The sequence below is a fragment of the Coenobita brevimanus genome, chromosome 31, assembly GCF_032717465.1.
Source record: "Coenobita brevimanus isolate Jiangsu-jjx chromosome 31, ASM3271746v2, whole genome shotgun sequence".
In the NCBI taxonomy this organism is placed as follows: domain Eukaryota; kingdom Metazoa; phylum Arthropoda; class Malacostraca; order Decapoda; family Coenobitidae; genus Coenobita; species Coenobita brevimanus.
Genome location: NC_136984.1, coordinates 8,987,339 through 9,010,211, shown reverse-complemented (window position 1 = coordinate 9,010,211; position 22,873 = coordinate 8,987,339). Strand labels below are relative to the sequence as shown.

General features: G+C 40.1%; 1 protein-coding gene across 1 annotated transcript in view; it reads left to right on the top strand.

Moving 5' to 3' along the window:
* The window catches only part of LOC145395503 (cytochrome P450 4C1-like), a 215,461-nt gene that overhangs the window by 129,658 nt on the left and 62,930 nt on the right, over positions 1-22,873 (top strand). Inside the window, exons 5-7 of the mRNA XM_080269111.1 lie at positions 1,152-1,221; positions 1,776-1,981; positions 19,648-19,826. Coding sequence (XP_080125237.1) covers positions 1,152-1,221; positions 1,776-1,981; positions 19,648-19,826 — 455 coding nt within the window. The remainder of the gene's footprint in view (positions 1-1,151; positions 1,222-1,775; positions 1,982-19,647; positions 19,827-22,873) is intronic.

Here is a 22,873-nt window from a genome sequence, read left to right as displayed (position 1 = left end):
AGTAATGATAAAGAAAACATAGACAACAAACATTTTGGTTTGAAAAATATTTCTTAAATAGGAATAATACAATAAAATGAATGGACAATTATTTGTTTTGACAAAATTTTTCGTACTCCATTTTCAATAAATTAAAAAATATATGCACCAATCTCCAGTTTAATACCAAATATAGTGAACGTCCTGTGGACCACCCAAAAAGTCACCATGGACCACCAGTTGAGAAACACTGCTCTAGGGGAATAGTGTGATGGTTTGGTTCCTGGGGGGACGCTGCATTAGTTTCGCTCCACCCAGGTAACAGGGACACCATACGTTAGGCTCCATATTACCCCATTTTTTGGTTACATAGTTACTACCAAGCATTGTAAATTATGTCCTGAGTAACAGGAAACCATTTGGCTTGTCACTCGTTATAGGGCCACCTGAGGTGGAAAAAAGAGTAATAAAATAATGGCAACAGGAAGGATGTCACAATTAGGAAGAGATGTGGGTAGACACAGAAAAAGAATGATAAACGTGATGGATGAAATACTGTAGGCAGAACGACATCAAGTGATGATGGACACCCACTCACTTAATGCAGTATTTCCTTCATGTGTAAAATTCATATTCTGTAAAACGGAAAAGTTTTAGAAGATCTCGGGTTCGGCTTTTCCATTTTTACCTCACCCTTAAAGTTGTTGGAGGGTTTTCTCACACTCTATTTCCAAACGATTTAGTTCAGCTTAGGAGAGACCTATCTTAAGGATGGAGTTACGAAGGCTATATCTAAACATATTAATATTAAATCTCTCTTCTGGAGCTGTTCTCCTAAATCTGTATTTTCACAGGCCCATGGCCTCCAGTCATTTAAATGTAATGTATCCCGGTATCTCGACACGAACAGATCTTGAATTCTCTCTCTCTCTCTCTCTCTCTCTCTCTCTGGAGGGAACAACTGTGGTTCCTTCTTCATAGTATAAAAATTTGAATTAAATCCTCTTGGGTTAGCATGAATAGAATGAAATGCCATCATTGCAGTAAAGAATGAATCACTTCACTTGGAGAGGTCATTCTTGAGCCAAATAAAATAGTTGAAAAACTGCAGGAATTAAAAAAAAAAAATGTACGTGGTTAGATGAGATGTTAAAAATAATCCGTGTCGCCAGAAACTGCCATGGGATGTACTGTGAACGCCCAAGAAGACAAGGACTGTGAGTACGTCAAGGCTGTGTACAAGTAAGTATATATTTTGTACACGTACTCATCAAATTATTATGAATGGACATTTAAAAATTTTGTACTCTTGACTGGCATTTAAGTTTTGTATTCTGAGCCGAAATAAAACAATTCTATATTATGAGCCTAGATTTACAAGTTTGTATTCTTGGCCGAGATTTGACCATTCCTGTTGTTGGCCGAGATTTGTTAATTTTGTTGTTGGCAGAGATTTTACCTTTTTCTATTCTTGGCCCAGATTTAGCAAACTTGTATTTTTGGCCGAGATTTAACCTTTTTTTATTTTTGGCCCAGAGTTAAGAAATTTGCATTCTCTTACAGCTAACACCAGATGCTGTTATTCAGGTCAAAGAAACTTACGCAGTCAAAGGTTTATTATTTTGTATGTTTCTGATGCAAAGTATGTGGATAATATGAAAATATAATAAAACAAAGCGCAAAATGTCAAATAAAACTCCAAGGAAGAAGTGCTACAAGATGTCCTATGCCAACAAAAAGTCTTTACAGCATACTTGTATTGTTTATTTATTTATTTACTGTATTTTATTTTTCAGAGTAAATGCTAGTATAGCAGAGCGGTCGGTAAAGCCCTGTCTACACTCTGATTTCCTGTACTGGCTGCTGGGTTATGCTAAGAAGAGGGACGCAGCCATCAATGTCCTCCACAAGATGTCCAGGGAAACTATCCAAGAACGACGTATCTTTTATGAACAGGAAAAGAAAAAGACTAAAGCCATTAGGCAGGAAGACAAACTGCTTGGTAAGGACGATATGTTTTATACTGTTACTTCCTAACAATTAAATTTAATGAAGCTACCTAAATCCTCCACAAAGTCACAAAGCAAATTTTCAAGCAAAGAGCTAGGCTTTCTTAACCGGAAAAAATACCAAATTTATTACCAAGAAAAACAAACCACTCTATGAGGATGACCTTTTCTATATTCTGCTGTTATTTGTGCATACAGATAGTACTCAAATATTTCAGCTGTGTATCGGAATAACACATTTTCCATATATCGGAAATCGATTTTGCAAATTTGGGGAAACTGGTATATCAGTTTTACTGGTAACAGTGAAAGGGAACATGGAAGGCAGGACAATACTTACTTCCCTAAGCACCCTGGTGACATCCATTCTATGTACATGAAGCCAGAGACAAAAGTATGTAAAAATGACAAGCTGAAATGGGAAATTATCTCCTTTAACAAGGAAATAACAGTAATGTAACCATATCTCTCAGGCTTCTATGACTCAGCGGAATGAAATCGATTGGCATTAGCTGAAATAGAGTAGCAGACTTATTTGAAACATGAGAGGGATTATTTTATCTGTATTATTCCGTGATTCTATTGAACACATCTAGTTAACTCAAAGCATTTCTGATTGACACTACCTTCACCTTTAGTTAAGAGGCAGATAGATGCAGTTGGCATTCCCAAACATGTTGCATGTGATGTATCTACAGTATAATACTTAACACTGTGTGCTTTGTTTTCAGAGTACAATGATATGCTAAAATATAAGAACTTCCTACATACAATTATACCCACATTCACAAGTTTACTAATAAGCTCAGTCGTTATACAATCACAATAGGTTGACTGAAGAACTTCTCATTCTGGCTTACTAATTTTCTATGAATTCCAAAAGTGTCCAAAGGTCTCTTACTGAACAGACATTGAATATGGTTTTCTCATATTTAAATTACTTTGGAAAGGGTGAGTTCTACAGGCCCATGGTCCGTCTTCTCTCTCTCTCTCTCTCTCTCTCTCATGTTGCATAGATTATAGTGAAAGTAGTCTTTTTTTTCAAAGGGTAACCTCCTCATTGGCAAACAGGCCTCCTTTTATGTATTCCTGTGTACTCCAAGTTCTCTCTCTCTCCCGTACCTCTGCTTCCCCAACCATCTCCATCACTTCCTCTTCCCACCCCCATCCCACGACTAATACTTTACAAGATGTTTTTGGTCTCCCTACCTTGATTAAATTTTTAATGCCCCTATATCCACCCTCTTTGTAGAATATGCCCTAAAATTTCATATCAGATTACTGTCCCATGTTGGCTAAGACATCTCCTTCCATTCCCAATTTGATGGCTCCTGACTTGGCACTGTCCAAAATGAATGTCAGGCTTTTCGCATGACTAATTTAACTTTTTTTTGGGGGGAGTTTCTATCCATGCAGAAAGTGATGTCCCCTTAAATTCTAGTTGTAACTTTATATTGGCCCCTCTTGAAATCAAATATGGTGACTGTCCTTTCTTTGAGTGGGGTACTGATATCCAAAACACCTTTGAGGTTCAAAACCATTCTATCGTCTGTGGCCTGGTTCACACTCCCTCTGACTGTTCATCACAAACAGTCAGTGAATACAGCCCGTTCAGTTATTGCAAGTCGTACTCTCCCCACTCATGTTATTGTTAGAGGTGTCAGTCTCTGCAAAGGAACATATCTCTCCTCCGCAACAGTGTCGGTCGTGTTGGCGTTTTAGTCACCCAGCTCAGTACTGTTAGTCCGACCTCACCTGCCCTCTTTGTGGTCAGGTTGGTCATGCCACGGATACTTACCTTACTACTACCTGGTGTTGTCTTAATTGCAGTGAACCACACTCAGCTTAGTATAGGGGGTGCCCAGCCTTTCTTTTTGACTCCGAGGTTGCTAACCTGCGAGCTTAGCTAGGCCTTTCCTTGTGTGATAACCTCCGCGATGTTCGTTTTCGTGGTTTCTCCATATCTGACACTTATTCCAAGCGTCTACGAATCTCTCGCCATGTCGCAGAGGTATCCGGCATTTCTCGGACCTCTGGAGAACTGTCCTCTCTCCTGCCATCCCTCCACTTCATCTGCTCCCACTTCTGTTGCTTCCTCCATTTCTCCAACTGTTTCCTGTTCTTCTTTTTCCCTCCCTCTCTCTAACTCTTTCCATCCTTGGTTCTTCTGCCCCCTCCTCTTTTCTCTCCTCTTGGGCTTCGCTGTCTGTCCTCTACTCTCTCTCAGGTCTCTGTTTTCTCCTTCCCTGACGTGCATTTATATAGCATAATAGTGTCTCCTCTTTTCCTTCTCTCCAGTACTTTTGGGAGATTCAGTTTTTCAAGTCTTTCTTCATAGCTTAGATCCCTTAAGCTTGGTACCCATCTTGTAGCAGCCCAATGAACTTTTTCAATCTCTTCTATGTGTTTCCTGAGATGAGGATTCCAGACTACTGATGCATACTCCAGGGTTGGTCTGACGAATGATGTTATCATTCTCAGCATGTCTTCATTTGTGTGTGAATGCTATCCTCATATCTGCAAGCAGTGTATACATCTTCCGGTCCTTCTCACTGATGTGGTAAGCCGGAGATAGGCTGTTATTGATAATGACATCCAGGTCCTTCTCTCTTTCTGATATGTGCAAAGTTTTTACTTCCAAACTTATAATCCGAATCTGTTTTTTTTCCACTTTGACTAAACTTAATTACCTGACACTTGTCCACATTGAATTCCATTTGCCATTTATTACTCTATTCATGAAATTTATTTAGTTCTTCTTGTATCTCTCTACATGAGTCTGTTAGTAATTCTCCTTCGCATTTTTGCATCATCAGCCAACATATTTCGATAGCTTTCATTTCTAATGTTACTGTCTATGTCATTTATATACACTAAAAAACATAATTAGTGCCAGGATTGAGCCCTGTGGAACTCATGTAGTCACTTCCTTCCATGCTAAGTAATTTCTCCTTAATACTGCTCTCATTTCCCCTTGTCTGAGAAAATTTTGCATCCAACAGTACAGTCTGCCTTCGATTCTTCCTTGATGGTACAGTTTCCATAAAAGTCTTTGGTGCAGTACTCTGTTAAATGCTTTCTTGAAATGTAAACAGATACTGTCCACCTACCCTTCTCTTTTCTGTAATGTTTCTGCAACTCTGTCATAATAGCTTAATAGATTAGTAACACATGATTTTCCCTTTCTGAAACCAAACTGCCTTCCTGTTATCATATTGTGCTCTTCTAGATGGTTTACCCAAACTTTTCTCATCAGTTTTTCTAGTACCTTATTTACAACACTGGATAGTGATACTGGTCAGTAGTTGTAGTGAATTTTGTCTATTCCCTTTCTTGAACAGGAACAATGTTTGCTTTCCAAATATCAGGTAGTTTACCTTATCAAAAAGATTCCTTGAATATTAAAGATAATGGTCTGCTTAACTCCTTTGCACATTCATGTAGCACCCAACATGAAATTTCATCAGGACCATTTGCTTTTCATTTGTCTGATTTACCTAAATCCTCGTATATTTCTTTCTCTGATATTTGTATATCTGGTAATATGTGTGGGCATGCACGTTCCATATAATCCTTCTCAAAATTATTTTTTTCTGTAGAAAGTGATTGGAATTTTTATTTACTCCTTCACAAATATCTTTCTCTTGTGTATAGGTGATTCCCTCGTCTATAATAGATTGTATTTAATCTTTTACTTTCATTTTGCTTCGGATGTAGCTGTAAATTGCTTCGGTTGACCACTACTTTTATTTATAATGTCTTCCTCAAACTGTCTTTGGGCTTCTTTTTCTTCTGTAATCGTTTCTTCCTTTTTATAGTAATTATATGCCCTCTCACTGTTGTGTCTTCTGTGTCTATTCCACAAGAAGTCTCTTTTTTCTTTTGATTTTTTTATACCCTGTATTAAACCATTTCTTTATTTCATTTCTGCTTCTTTATGCTCTGGGATGTAATTTTGGACTCGTTTTTCATAAAGTTTAAAGAATTTTCTAAATATAATATTTAAATCTTGTCCTCTAAGATCTTTTTCCCAATCTCTTTCTAAGAAGTACATCTTTAGGTCATGGTAGTTGCCCTTTTTGTAGTTTAGGCTCTTTTTGTGACTGTTATTACTGTTAATTATGTCATATGCAGTCCTGAAGTTGCAATTTAATACTGCATGGTTGCTTTTGCCAAATGGAGGGTGATACATTATATTGTCAATATCATTTTCTTGCATAGTAAATATAAGATCTAATACTGATGGTACATCGTCCTCTTTTTCTTGCGGTTTCGTTTACCTGTTGTGTTAGGAAAAACTCCAGAAGATCCAGGAGCTTTCGGTTCCAGCAGCTTTCCTGGCTTTTTATATCTAGACTGTTCCAATTTGTATTTGTACTGAAATCTCCAGTTAATAGATTTTTTCCAGATTTCTCCTTCAGTCAATGTAGTAATGCTCTTAACCCTCTCGGACTCTTTCGATACAACCTGAGTCCAACCACTTCCAAGTACTGAGTGACCATCTCTCGCCAGCCCAGACCTCAAGCTCCCCACACTCATCAACTCAGCGATTCGTGCGATATCAGAAACTGATTTCAATCATTTAATTCCCCTGACCTTATTATAACACTATTGTTTTGAAACTGATTTATGTTATAAATTAATAAGTGATCTTCAAAATGAAAGAAAAGAATAAAAATAATGAATTTCCATATTGTATCATTCACTTATTTATTCAATGATCATTTACTACAGACATATAAACATTTCGGCACTGAGTATTGAATATTGTACAGCATTTATCTGCGATCCATTTTGTAAAAAAATGACACTTCTACCTATACTTGAATTTTTTTTATGGGATACGGAATAACAATAGTCGTTCATCATGCCTGGCCGCTCTGAGTGAACTGTTTCCTATCATTTCATTCTCGCCCGCCCAGACCTTACGCTCCACACATTCCTCAGTCAGTGATCTGTGCAGCATCGAAAAATGATTACAGTCATATCATTCCCTTGCACTAATTTTTAACTGTATTGTTACGAAACTGATTTTCATTCATTCATGGATGAAAAAATAAATAAATAAATAAAGAATATAAAACACCATACTTTATCGTTCAGTAATGTATTCATTTACACACTGACATATATACAGTACTCACACACTGTTTTTTTCACAACAAAAGTATGGTGTTTTATATATTTTTTTCTTTTTTTTTGAATTGCCGCACAGATCACTGACTGAGGATTGTGGGGAGCGTGAGGTCTGGCCGGGCAAGAATGAAATGATACGAAACAGTTCACTCAGAGCGGCCAGGCGTGATGAATGACTATCATTATTCCATATGCCATAAAAAAATTTCTAGTATAGCTAGAAGTGTCATTTTTTAACGAAAGGGATCGCAGATAAATGCTCTGCAATACTCTATAATCATTGCCGAAATGTTTATATGTATGTAAATGAGCACTGAATAAATAAGTGCATGATAGAATATATATATATATATATATATATATATATATATATATATATATATATATATATATATATATATATATATATATATATATATATATTCGTTCATTAGGAAGATCAAACAACAAATTATTGTGGAAAAAATACAGCAAATTATATGACTGGAGTCATCCTACGTCGAAAGCGTGTGAGCGGTTGATTTCACTTGGACGAATCCAGAGTCAAAACAGTGCGAGCGGTTGGATCTCACTTGGACGAATCCTGCTTCGAAAGAGTGTGAGCGGTTGGATTCTTCATCGGGTCTCCGAGTATGAAAGGGTTAAACTCTGCATTGTACTCTCTGCCATGTCTTCATATTCTCCTCTTTCCCAAGTGTTTGATCTGGGTGGCATGTATAATTTTGCCACAGTTACTTTTCCATCACATGTATTAATCTCTACTGCAAGTTCCTATCTCTTCTTCATATATTGTATTCCTCTAGGTTAGGGTATCGTTTGATATTTGTGGTGTTAATTTCGTTCCAGTTAGGCAAATAAGGTATGGTTCCTTTTATAATATCATCCATCTGTAATATTTTAGATACATTTCCATCTACATTTGAGTACATCAACCTAACCATCTTGTTTACATACTTGGCATGACTTGAGTCTACTACCTTCCTCCTTTTTATTCCCTTCTGGTTATGCACCACTTTCGTACCTGCTATCCAATTACTTTATAAAAAAAAAATGTATTGTTACGTCCCCACCCCACACTGCCACAGGCTCCAAAAGCAGTTGTACAGTACAAGAAGGACATTGCCCAGTGAGTTGTTCTTCCTATGGTCAGCCTTTAGGTGTACAGCACATAAGATTGGCTCAGGCGTGATGAATAAACACTCGCTTAAGTTCACTGTCTTTATTATCCAAATAACTACACTTAATGCCTTCCAACTTCACTGTTCTCGCAAGCACTGGAGCTATACAAATTTTACTAACTGTTGTTACACTTAATGCTTGACAACACTTCACTGTTTTCACAGGTAGGCTATTGTTGATAAACAAACTTAACTAAACACTTCACTGTTTGCCAACAATTCACTTTTCACAAGTACCTAAATTATACAAACTGCACTGAACTACACTCAAGCTGAACTCAACACTGACTGGCCTCGTTTTAGTCTCTTATGCATCCTTATATAAGCTTGCATTGTACTAGAATCTTCTAGATTTTTCCATAATTTTGGTGTATTCTAGAGAGAGAGCACAGTTTCCAACTCGGAGACAACCCAAAACATGCCAGTTTTTCTACATCACATAACACTATAAATTTTTTATCATACAAACTTAATTTAAATTACATAATTTAACAAGCAATCATATAAATAAAACATTATAGAGAAAAATAGCACAAAAATCATTGCATAACTTACGAAACAACTCACAAAAAGCAGCAAACTGGCAATTCTGACTCAACCGGAATCTACGGAAAACATCGGGAAACGTCGAGAATTCTTTAGCAATACCTAACTGGCAAATCTTGCTTCTTAACATTAACCCCTCCCTACTTCTGTGTCGTCCCGACAAAACTTTACAGTATATACAATCAGAAACCTTAATCCTAATGAAATATCTAAGTATACACAAAATAATCCATCAGCTTGTTAGGTCTTCTTCTGTGCCACTTCCAACGCCGCCCTTGTTCCTCCACACAGTCCACTCCTCCTGGAAGGTCTTGATCCTCTTCTTGATTCACTTTTTCTCTTGGGACACTGTCACCATCCTCTTGCACTTCAGCTCCGTGGTCCTTCTCAACATCCTTGGCAGCGGGAGAGCACGATTCCTCGGAGACGTCCTACCTGTACTGTCCTGGCCCATGGTACTGTCACAGACGGTTCACGTGTACCACCTTTGGGCAAGACTTCCTGCCTCCCCGAATCTGATACGTTACATCTGATAGGCGGCCCAACACAGTGTAAGGCCCATCCCATGGGCTTCGGTGTCTGTCCCTTCTTTTGCTGAGGATTGTATAATCAAACTTGATTACTATCCTGGAAGCTCACCTCACTTGCCTTGGCATCATAGTTGCACTTCATCACCTCTCCTGAAAACCTGAGGGAACCTTGCACTTGATGATGTACCTCAGCTAGCCTTTCCTAAAGGTGTTTCACATAGCCAATGGTGTCTGTAGGCAGCTCTTCACCAGGTGGTCTTCCCATTAACAAGTCAACAGGTAAGCATAACTCGTGGCCCAACATCAGTTTTGCAGGGGTGTTGCCAGTTGACTCATGTAATGCAGACCAATATGTCATCAGCAACCCAAGGAATTTCTGGTCCCATTCTGTTTGTCCATGAATGCAGTACTTGGCCAGTTCTTGTTCCAGTGTCCAATTGAATTTCTACACCATCCCATCTGACTGTGGCCTTAGGGGGTCGTCCTGGTCTTCTTGATCCCCAGTAACTTGCAGCATTCACGAAACACAGCAGACTCGAAGTTTCTACTCTGGTCTGAATGTAGCTCTTGTGGCATCCTGATACGAAAGAAATCTACATCCTCCATCTGGCCCTGTCACAACCATGCGGCGGCATTTCTTGTCAAAATTCCCATTCCTACTGCACTCCTTGCCGTCTGTTCTTCCGTCTTCTCGCACACTATTCATCAAGGTTCTCTTGCATTTCTTAAGTGGTGGGGCTTCTTGGGAAAAATTAGCTGGTTGTTGCCTCGCATCACCAGGCTTCACTATTTTTTTTTTTTGCGTCCGACTCTGGGCAAGGGCTTCACAGCTTGCTACCAAGGCCCAGTAGTCCTCCTACATACCATACAATTCACACGTCACCACTTTGGTGCTAACACCCACCGTCCATACTGAATACATGCTAGGGCTCTCTCATACAGGACTAGTGTATTGGTGTTAGCAGGGGTATTTTTGCATGTTGGCAGGTCTTCTAGCAGATTAGTAAAGTCTCCTTTTACTAAATTCAAATCCTTTAAACTGTTCCCTGTCTCAGCGGGCATTTGAACCTGAGTCCGGTGGGACTGCAGGCCACCTCTCTACAGACTAAGCTACCGCCTCCCTCACCCTTTTCAACTGGACACTCATAGCTGAAGTGTCCCACCTCATCACATGTCCAACAACCGTTTGTTGCAATCAGGGACTTCTTTGCACTGCTCTGTTCTCGTTTCTCTTCTATTTGTGACAATTCACCTTTCTGTGTCCCAGCTTCCCGCAGAACTAGCAACCTCCTCCAGTCTTCTCCTGTTCCCTCTTCCACTTGTAGCAGTCCCCTTTCCCGTGTCCTGGCTTTTCACAGTACCAGCAACTTCCCTCAAATTTTTCCTTTTCACATACATGCCCCTTTCATGCCTTGTATCCTGCACTATGACCTGTCTGAAAAGTGGACTTACTGGCCCTGACATAGGACTCAAACTCTAGAGGCCTGGGTAGTGCTTCTTGCATGCTTCTTGGTTGTGTCTGCTTCACTTGCACTTTGAACTATGCACTGTCAAGAGCATCGATGAACAGGTCCCTCAGAAGAATAGCCAACAGGTTAGGTGCAGCTCCAGGGTATGCCTTATATGCCATACTTTCTAGGTCATGAGCCAGCTGTTGTAGGGATTCTCTCCAAGCCCGTACACGGCTCCAGAAACTTCCCTGGTAAACCTCAATCTGGTACATGGTCCCATATCTGCGGTCCAGCACTTCTACAAGGGACTGATAACTGCTCCTGTCCATCACTGACATCTGGCCCAGAATTTCCATTGCGGCACGTTTAAGGCTAATAGCAAGTTACACTGCCATCTCCCCATCATCCCAACCATTCTGATCTGCAAGTAACTCAAACTGTGCAAGGTAAGCTTCCCAAGATACTCTGCCATCAAATTCCTGAGGTTTCTTTTTAATTGGACCCCCAATATAGACATGCACTTCACTGGTTAAAGGCCTAAAAACTGGGACATCATAATTAAATCAAGGAGTTAAATTTCCTACAGTCTGATTTTTCAACCCTTTAATGCTATCTTTAGATGCTTGGGATGCGTCCAGATTCACCATACACTGTCCTTTCTTTTCAAATGCTCCCTGCACATTAGCCTGAGGCTCAGCAGTTGAATTTTTCTCTAGAGCCTCAATTTTCTCACTAATTATTTTTACATGGTCGACTACATGCTTCAACTGGCTATCTACATGCTGTCTGCACTCCATCATAATTCCCTCAGTAATTGTCTTCAACTGGTTGTCTACAAGCTTCAGTTGGTCATCTACATGCTGTCCGCACTCTATCACATTATTGCTTACCTCATGCTAGCGTTCCTCTAGCCCAACATCTACATCGTCCTTAAGCTGTTGCTGTTATTCCTTCATTTCCTCCATGAATGCATCTAGCTGTCCTTGCACCCTCAGTTGTACTTCCTTCTGTTGCTCCTGTAATGCCTCCTGCAGCTGTTCATATCCTTCTCTTTTTTTCTTCATTTTGTGCCTGCAACTGTTGTTATATTTCGTTTCTGAGCTCTTTCTGTTCTTCACTTTGGGCCTGTAGTTGTTCTTTGACTTCTTTCTGTTCCTCATTCTGTGCCTGCAGTTGTTCATTTTGTGCTTGTAACTGATCTTTTTCTTTCTTTTGTGCATGTAACTGTTCACTTTGGGCCTGTAACTGTTCTTGCAGTTCTTTCTTTGAAGTTTGTAATAGTTTGATAATTGCTGCTAAGGGTGCTTCCTCTTCTTGCCCAGCTTGGGATCTTGTCTGCACACCTTCTGCCTCCATGTCGAAAGTTAGACTCACTGCAGCTCTTAATAATGATCCACACTCCTGAAACTAGCGTTAAGTCCCCACCGCACACTGCCACAGGCTCCAACAGCAGTAGTACAGTACATGAAGGACGTTGCCCAGTGAGTTGTTCTTCCTATGGTCAGCCATTAGGTGTACAGCACACAAGATCAGCTTAGGCATGGTGAATAAACACTGGCTTCCTAAGTTCACTGTCGTAATTTTCCAGATAATTACACTTAATGCTTTACAACTTCACTTCACTGTTCTCACAAGCGCTGGAGCTATACAAACTTAACTAACTGCTATTACACTTAATGCTTGACAACACTTCACTGTTATTACACTTAATGCGTGACAACACTTCACTATTTTCACAAGTACTGTAGATAAACAAACTTCACTAAACACTTCACTGTTTGCCAACACTTCACTATTTTCACAAGTACCAAAATTATACAAACTGCACTGAACTACATTCAAACTGAACTGAACACCGACTGTCTGTTCTAGTCTCTTATCCATCCTTATATAAGCTTGCATTGTACTAGAAACCTCTACATTCTTCCAAATTTCTTGTGTATTCTAGAGAAAGAGCACAGTTTCCAACTTGGAGACAACCCAAAACATGCCAGTTTAATTACATCACATAACACTGTAAATCATTTACCATACAAACTTAATCTAAATTACATAATTTAACAAGAAATCACATAAATAAAACATTATCGAGAAAAATAGCACAAAAATCAAGGCGTAACTAATGAAACAACTAAGCTCACAAACAGCAGGCAAACTGGCAACTCTGACTCATACCGGAACCCACGAAAAATATCGGGAAACGTCGAGAATTCTCTAGCAATACCCAACTGGCAAATCTCCCTTCTTAACTGTATTCTTCTCTACTTGCGATCTTCCCTCTTTCTTTGTTTTTGCCACCTTCCTTTTCTCTTGTAGTAATCCCAGTTCCTCTTGAGTTAGGCATCTTTTTATCCATAGCCTACGTTTTTTAAATCCTCTTTTTCCATAAATTTGTTTGCATTTTTTAGTATCTCCTCCACAGTGTTTACACTCTGGAAGGTAACTTTCGGAGGCCTTGATTTATTTCTCTCCCATTTTCCTAGCTTTTTGTGTTCTTCTGTGTCTTATTACAAATTCCCTGTAATATTTCCTTCAATTTGCTTGATATATTTGCCATCTCCCTTTTGTCTCCCGGAATCTTGTTTTTTTCTTTCTTCCTGATCAATACCAGTGATTACTATACATTTGTTGATATCTGTTGAATCTTTGACCAATTTTCGATTGTTTTGGATTATTTTTTTCAATCCCTTTTTAATGCTTTTTTCCGACTCTTATTTCAAAGTCTTTCTCTACTTTCACCACTTCGGCATACGTAGTTTCCACATAATTTTTGTAGCTTTGCATCGCTTCATTGACCTGGGTTATCTTCTTAATATCACTGCCCTGATCTATCAGACTGTTTGCTTGTCTAATTGTCTCTGTATCATTTCTGAACTCTTCCATAATACTCTCATGGTTGACAACCGTGCTTGCCTTTTCACTATCTTCCTTTTAAGTGAACCCTCTTAAACTGACAGCTCATCTGTTGTTGTAACTTTCATGTTTACTTTCATTACTAATTTTTCATTTTCCTCCTTCTGCATGTGCCGTTGTCTATTAATTTCATCCATTTCACACAGAAATGCCTTCTCTAATCTGTGTACCCGCTCTGCTAGCTTGTTGCATGTCTCCATTTCAACCGGTTCCTGGTAGAAATCATCATCCTGTTTTCTACCTTTATCCCTTTTCTTGACTCCTTCCGAATTAGCTTTACTAAAGATGGTAGTTATCTTATGGTATTAAGAGAAAGATAATTCTACTTCCAAGTATGCTTTCCTTGGTGCACACAGCAGACTAAGCAGCTGATGAGCTTGCTCAGTGCATTCCTGCACTAATTTGCTGTATCCTGTTATTTGAACAACACTTTTACTTAAACGTCCTCTTTTATATTAGAACACCATTTAGTTTAACCTAGTACAGAGCTTGACTCATATAAAAATATCATTTAAGTATGACCAGTTGTGGCCAAGGTTGGCCAAGCACGAAGCGATGTGGTGTACGTACTGTTTCTCTGGTGTCTCAACTGTGTGTGTGTGTGTGTGTGTGTGTGTGTGTGTGTGTGTGTGTGTGTGTGTGTGTATAAGTCGGTGGTAGTAAAACAGTGTTGAGGTGAGCAAGTGCCTGTGCCTGTACCTGAGGCAGCCTGCCTCAAGGTCGTTGCTATGGTTACCAGACTCCAGGCAGCACTCCCACCACATTTTTTTTTTTTTTAAGTACATGGAAATGGTGTTTGTGGTGGATTGCAGTCTTTTGGAAATATTATTATTGTGGAGGGCAAGCATAAGCCTTCGTTGTCACCACACGTGCACACAAACGGACATGGGCAAAAAAAACAAAAAAAAATTGCCCCCATTCCCCACTCATTCTCCCTTACTACACGTCCTTCATGGAGAATTTGGGGCCATCAAGTGTGAAGTCGAAGGATTGGCGAGAATTATGACACATTAAAAAACAAAAAAATTGGTTAAGTATTAGCTAAAATATGACGGTTTAAAAACAGATGATTTTCTCAGGAATGCCCGGCTGTGAGAAGGGTTTGTGGGAATATATGCCAGACACGATAGGTTAAACACCATTCTTGAGCTGCTTCACATTTGCTCTTGTTGCTGTATAATATGATCTAGAATGAGGGAATGTTCCCATCAACTTGGAGCATTGCTCTGATTGTTCCTTTCCTTCAACCCCTTAAAGCAGGTCACCTTCCATGAGATTATCATCCGATTGCCTTGACGAGCTGTCTTTACTCGTACAAACTGATGGAACATATGGTCAATGTTTGGCTGGTGTGAATCTTAGAATCTCGGCAACTTTTATCCTTTATTCAGTTTCCTTTCCATAAATCCAGTAGCACTCTGGACCCACTGGTTCAGTAAGAGACGTTTATTCGGCCTGCATTTTCACATCGTGAAACGGGGTTTGCAGCCTTCATAAATCTTGAGAAATCCTACGAAGTATTATACTGTATACTCCGTACCCCTCATTCTTTAGGTATCGTTGGTAATTTAGGGTGTTTTATTCAAAACCTTTAAGCCAATTGTACATTTGAAGTCCGTGATTGTAATAACATATCTGCTTCTTTTCAGCAGATTGAAGGTGTTCCTCAGGGTTGTGTTCCTTGTACCACACTTTTCATTGTTGCTGTTAATGGTATTGTTTCTTCCCTCCCTTTGTTTGCTCTTTCCTCCCTATATGTTGATGATTTTGTGATTTATGCTACTGATTCTGATCTAGTTGTCCATCAGCGTCTTCTCCAATCTGCATTAGGGCGGCTGCAGGTTGGGCAACTGCTCACGGTTTTCAGTTCTCTGCTTCCAAGACATGTACTGTTTCCTTTACTCATTGCTGCATTATCTATCCCTCAGCTGCCACTTTTCCTTTATGATATGCCCCTCCTTTATAGACCTTCAATTACATTCTCAGGTCTCCTTTTTTACTGTAGTTTGACATAGAGTGCTCACATCTGTTCTTTGAGGGTAACTGTTTCACATCATCTTTGCCTTCACCAAAGCCTGTCGCATGTGTCACTCGGTGCAGATCGTAAGACTCTCCTCTATCTTCGTTAGGTTCTTATTTTATTGAAGTTGAATTATGGTTGTTAAGTTCATTCTTCTGCCTCTGTTCGTTCACTGTATCATTTAGATTTTGTTTATCATCTTGGTCTCCGTTTAGCACTTGGTGCTTTTAAATCTTCTCCAGTCTATATGTTGAATTGGGGATCCGTTTCTGTTTCGTCGTCGGGCACTTTCTGCCTCTGTTATTTTGCCCGGCATCATCTGCCAGTCCTCTGCTTGTCTGCCTCTGTTACAGATTACTGTTCTGCTCACATCCACTCTTGTCCCCCTTTTCTATTCGTATTCGGTCTCTTCGCTTCTTTCTTGCCTCAGATCGAGAAAGTTTTTTGTTTCATCCAGAGGCCTTTCCATCTTGACATTTACCCTGTCTGTCAGTTTGGTCCTCTATTTTGCCTTGCTCTAAATCCTCTACTTCCTCTTCTGTTTTCTGCTTGTCTTTTTGTTCCCATTTGCTTGAAAATTCTTCTGCTGCCCGGGTCTGTATTGATGGTTCTAAATCGTTGGAAGGTACAAGGTTTACTGTCTCGTTTAGTGACCTCTCTTACAAACACAGTTTACCCTCTATGGCTTCTGTTTCAATTGCTGACCTTCATGCCTTGTTAGCTGCCATGCGGCAAGCTTTGACCTATCCATCTACGATTCTACGTCATTTGTTTTGTGTTCCAATTCTCTCAGTGACCTTTTTCTGTTGAGATCGGCCTCCTGATCTTATCTTACAGTATAGTTCTCTGGATCCTCGAACTGTTTTTTCAGATGTGTGTAAAGCAGAAGTCTATATGGTTTTGTTGGGTGCTTAACCCGCCGCGTGCCAGTGCCATTTTAAAAAGGTCTAACATAATGCCACGGCCAGTGCCAGTGCCGTTTTAAAATGGTCTAAAATAAAAAACTTCACTGTGACCGCATTTTTCAAGATTCGCGGGTAAAAATTGGCAGGCATGTAAGGTAACTGTTCCTCTACCATCCCACAGGCTGTCAAGGCCATACACTCACTCACTCCCCCCCTCACACTCGCTCTGCCTCACTCCGTCTGTGTGCCTCACCCAGTGCTTTACATAGTGAAGGCATTCTTTAAATATTTTAATGTATGTGTAAATTGTAAATATTTTCTTGTAAATATTATCTATAGAGTGAAGTCAAGTTGTAAATACCTTCTCGTAAGTGCCAGGACTGTACATAATGAAGTCAGGTTGTACCTATCTTCATGTAAGTGTAAGATAATGCATTCACAGTGAGAAAGACACTCAAATTGTGATACATGCTGAAGTAATAAGTGATTGGAAAAGTGTACTGAACATTGCTTTACCTTCCCAGCATAAATACCTAAGTATACCTTACACAGAGAATGGTTTTCTCTCACATACGTGGTGAGCGTGAGAGAGCAACTATACCTGTACACGAGTATGCAGGACTCAATATAACTCATTTCCGGGCCTCGGTGAGGATTTTAATGGCGAAATTCGTTGTTTCCACATCAAAATCTATCATTTTAGCCAAAAAAAAAGGTCGAAAAATGGCCGGCACTGGAGTGACCCAAAGGGCTAAAAATAGCCGGCACGTGGCGGGTTAATCATGTTGATGTCCAGGAAATGAAACTGTCGACGCCTTCGCTCGTGCTGCTGTCCGATCGCCTCACTTACCCTCTCCATTCTGTCCCTTTCACTGATTTCTTCCTTGCCTTCTCCAAAGATTTGTCCCATCGATGACAGTCTTTCTGGTCCTTGGCTATAAAAGCTATCTTCAGGCTGCTAAGCCCTTCATTGTTCCTTGGTCCAGCCCTTGTCATCGAAACCACCACTGGGAGACAACAGTGGCCGATCTACGACCTTGCCATACCCGTCTCAACCATGGCCATTTAATGTCCGAGGATCCTCCACAGATCTGTTCGAGTTGTGACACCCCTTTGTTTGTTTTCCATATACTTTTAGACTGGCTTCTTTATGGAGATATCCGTCGTCAGTACTTCTCTTTTTCATTTGATATTGGTCGCCCCCCTCTTTTGGGAGATGTGTTGAGTGAGTCCAGTACAGTACTTTTTCTGTAGCGCATTCTATGCTTTTATCCCGTTCTGGTTTTTTTATCTTGTCTTTAGTTTCTTAGGTCTTGCTTTTTTTTGTTCCTTTTGGAGACTCTTTCCCTTTCTTTTTCTTTTTTTTTTTTTTGTTTGTAACTATTTTTTTTTTGTAGTTTACTCTTTTTAGTGGTTTCCCATACCCTTTTTATTGTATCATTCTTTTATAACCTTAGTGCCATATGATATTTGCTTCCTGGCTCTAGATTTTTAATTATTCCATTCTCTTTCTCTCTCTCTCTCTCTCTCTCTCTCTCTCTCTCTCTTTCTCAAGTAAAAATGATGGATAAACAATTGAATGGTGAAGTTATAAATTTTCCAGCTATAAATTACACTTTCCGGTGTCATAGCTTTCTGGAAGTACCATGACTATTTTCTTGAGGTAATAAGAAACAGATGGTTCTCCTTGACTGCTGCTGAAGGTATCGGTAGGAGTTTACGGTACTGTATGTGACAGACTTAGTTTTTTTTTTTTTTTTTTTATGTGTCCGACTCTGGGCAAAGGCTCAGGGCCTATTTCTTGGAGGCAGTTGCCTATCCCAAGGCCCAGTAGTCCTCCTACACCTCCACATGTCACCACTTCGGCGCTAACACCCACCGTCCATATTGAATACATGCTAGGGCTGTCTCATACAGAACTGGTGTATTGGTATTACCGGGGGTACTTTTACGACATGTCGGCGGGTCATCTGGTAGATCAGGAAAGTCTGCTTTTAGGAAATTCAAATCTTTAAACTGTTCCCTGCCACAGCCGAGATTCGATCCTGGGTCCATTAGGACTGCAAGCCGCCTCTCTACCGATTCAGCCACCGCCTCCCCCCAGTGTCAAGAAATGCGTGAATCATAATTCTTTTTTTTTTTTATTTACAATGAACAAACACAAATATATTTTAGCTTTAAACTGAACACTGCACTTCTATTTCTGGCATAGAAAACACCAAAACACTTCTTCCTTAGCAAAGTATTTTGCATGTCATATCTTATATTTTGTTATGTGTCTGTATGAAGTCGTTCTGTTAGCGACACAACATTTTTTTACGTGTCCGACCTTGTGCATAGGATTCACATCCCGTTTCCAAGGTCCTTTAATGTTCTTATATTACATACAACTCCACATGTCACCATTTCGGAGCTCATGCCCATCGTTTTTATTGAGTACATACTCGGGCTGTCTCATACAGAACTGATGTATTGGTATTAGCGGGGGTATTTTACGACATTTCGGCTGATCTTGTGGTAGAACAGTAAAATCTGCTTTAATGAAATTCATGTGGTTAAACTGATCCCTGAACCAGCTGGGATTCAAACCTGGGCCCGTTAGGACTGCAGGCTACCTCTATACTGATTCAGCCACCGCCTCCCTCTTGCACAAGTCACATACAAGGAGATATCCAACTGTAATAAAGAAAGTACCTTGCTGAGGAAGAGATATTACTAAATCTCTGAGGTGAAGGAGAATACAGCCCACATTGCTAGGACCCATGGCTTTTTGCAACTGACCTGACCCCCGCTAATACCAATACAATCAGTCCTGTATGGGACAGCCCTAGCATGTATTCAATATGGACGGTGGGTGTTAGCGCCGAAATTGTGACATGTGGAGGTGCATGAGCGTAGGAGGACTACTGGACCTTTGGGAACGAGCTGTGAAACCTAAGACCAGAGTAGGACTTATAAAAAAAATAAAAAACTGTTTCAGGTAAAAAGAAGCACCTGACGTTTCTAGACCTTCTCCTCGAGGCATCAGAAGGCGACAATGGACTTTGTGACGAGGACATTCGAGAGGAAGTGGACACCTTCATGTTTGAGGGTCACGACACCACCGCTACCGCCATCAGCTGGTTCCTCTACGTTCTTGGTCGCCATCCCGAGATTCAGGTACAGTTGAACTAAGAAGTTCCTGCTACAAAGGCATGAACAATCAGCCTTTATACTTACTGAGACAACAATAAGCCTTTGCACATATCAAGAAAAAGCTTTAGTAATTCTAGTGTCTAAGCAGTAATAAGCGATTATTTCAGCCTACTGCTGAGTTGTAGAAACTTAACTGTTGTCATACCCTACAAAATGTACCACCCACTATGCCACAAACTTGTAAATTCAACTGTACTGTATGATCAGTTATTCCTTTCTTTGATATACTCATTCATCACACACTTTCTTGTACAAATGTGATCAGTAATTTCTTTACAATGTGATATCGAAAATTCTGAGAATGGCTGGCAAGCCAGTTTCATAGAAATGTACACATACTTCAGATAAATCTTCAAAGCACTACTCGTCTTCATCCACACGCTTGATCCAATGTCCCTGCCTGTGATTAAAGCATCAATGAATTTCTTTCTTGGCTTTTGGACGCCCGTCATTTCAGGATTTTTATCAATCGTGTCAAATGGTATTTTGTCATTACAAATGTCAGTTTGTGGAACAAGCACAGTGTTAAGTTAACCCTTTAACCGCGGGCATTGTTTTGGCCTGACTGTCCTCTCCCGCGGGGGTTTCAGCCAAATGTAAACAAACCTTTAAACCTTAATAACTCTGCACAGAATAAAGCTAGAGAAAAAATAAGGTACCATTAGAAAGTACTAACCTTCAGCTTTCCATTGATGTAGGTTTCATGACTCTGTTGACTTTCACAGGACGGGCAGTGCCGTTAGAAGTGAGGGGTGTAAAATCACTATTTTTCGCTCACACACCATTACCTTCGCTCATACACCATTACCAAATGCCAGCCTCATTCTGATAATAATACTATAAACATATATGAACACTGCACATACGATAAACACCCACTCTGTGTTCACTGAGGCAGGTAAAAGGCACTGTAATTACCCGCACTTCACTGCCACATCAGCGGTGTTGTAATCACTGTTTTTCGCTCACACACCATTACCAAATGCCAACCTCATTCTGATAATAATACTATAAACATATATGAACACTGCACATACGATAAACACCCACTCTGTGTTCACTGAGACAGGTAAAAGGCACTGTAATTGCCCGCACTTCACTGCCATATCAGCGGTGTTGTAATCACTATTTTTCGCTCACACACCATTACCAAATGCCAACCTCATTCTGATAATAATACTATAAACATATATGAACACTGCACATACGATAAACACCCACTCTGTGTTCACTAAGGCAGGTAAAAGGCACTGTAATTGCCTGCACTTCACTATCACATCAGCAGTGTTGTTACTCACACAGCTGGACAGATACTGATGCGTGTTTGGTCCGGGGTGGGGTGGGGGGCCCAGGGGGTGCGGTGTGGGGCCCCAGGGGGAGGAAGAGGGAGGTGGAGGTCGGCTGGAGTGAAAGAACTTAATAGCTACTCTCCCTTGAAACAATTGGCGCACGGAAAAAACGCAGGGTATTCAAAATATTCACAAACATTCGAGAATGACACCCGCGGTTTGGTCCAGTTTTTGCAGTGTCATTCTGGAATGACACCCGCGGTTAAAGGGTTAATAAGGCTGAGAAGGGAACGAAAGATTCAGTTTTTCGCCAGCCAAAACTGCTGAATTTGGAATGCCTTATGTCTGAACTTATCTTCGTGAAGCAGGAACCACTATTCCAATTCCGGTGGCGTTTGCATCTCACTGCCTCACAAGCATTTCAAAACTTCCAGATGGAAAGCTGCATTAACAGTAGTACATCTGGGGAGAAACTCGTTGTGTGAAAGTCCTTTCATGCCAAAGAAAAATGCGAGCAGCATCTCTTCTGCCTGCAGTTTCGACTGATATCTTTTCATTTTTCCTGATGTCTTCCATTGGAACTATGATGTCGATATCTGGGTCATATCCATATATTGGTACTCAAGTCTTATCCTGGTATGACGTTGAATTTGAACATTCGATCCAATGTCCATGGGCCAGTCAGACGTTTATCATCAGCGTGATGCACTCTACCCAACTGCTGAAAAATATTTAAAAATTTCGACTGTAGGCTGGATCACACACATCCCAGGTGATGTTTTGGAATGCTTAACAGCACGGATTGTACAGTTGGGCAAGTAGAAAGTGCGAAAAAAAATCAGAGTATATGGAAACATCTGACAATTCTTTGTTGTAAGCCCACGTATATGTATGAATGAATCATTCAGATCCTAGTCTGTATCAGGTAGAACGCGATTGGCTGAGGTTTTCAGTGGTGCTGAAGCAAATACCTCATCATATTATGCAGAAATGAAGGTTAACAACTAATAACTGGCAGGAAACAACTTATACAGAATACCACAGTATTTAATGAACGAACGTGGGATAAGAATGAGTAATAAGCGTTAGCAATCTGTAAAACGTAACTGGTGACATGGCACAGAAGAGCAGCACATCGGGTGGTACTTTCATTTATTCATGATCTTCGAAGCTGCTGAAAAGAAGTGCAGTGAAATAGACTATTAGATGTTGATCACTAACGAAGAGAACAGGCAAATTGTTTCTTTATCGAATCTAATATTGATATTCTATTTCATCAATTTCTAGGGCTATTATCCTCTGTGACACAAGATATCTACTAAAATGCATCGGCAGTAAATTAATACTAAACTCTTTGTTGCCCTATTATTTTTCATATTATAACAGGAAGAGAGAAAGCTGCGCTAGGCCAGAAATACCTTGTAGTGCAAGGGAGAAGGAAATAGAAAGGAGACGGCAAGCACGAGGGAAAACACAAGAAAGAAGGGACAGCTGACGAGCAGAAAACAATGACTCGGGACCGAAGGGGCACCAAAACCCTTTAAGTATCGCCCACACTCCTGCAGGCAATAGCACCCTGCAGGGTTCATCTCATTACAAATGCATTACAGTAGAAACGCAGAGACATAGTAGGATAATCAGTAACATTCATATATTATGAGACGGTTACAGTAAAATTCTTCCCTGCAGTTCCACTTAATTACTTTTACGTCCATGAGGTGC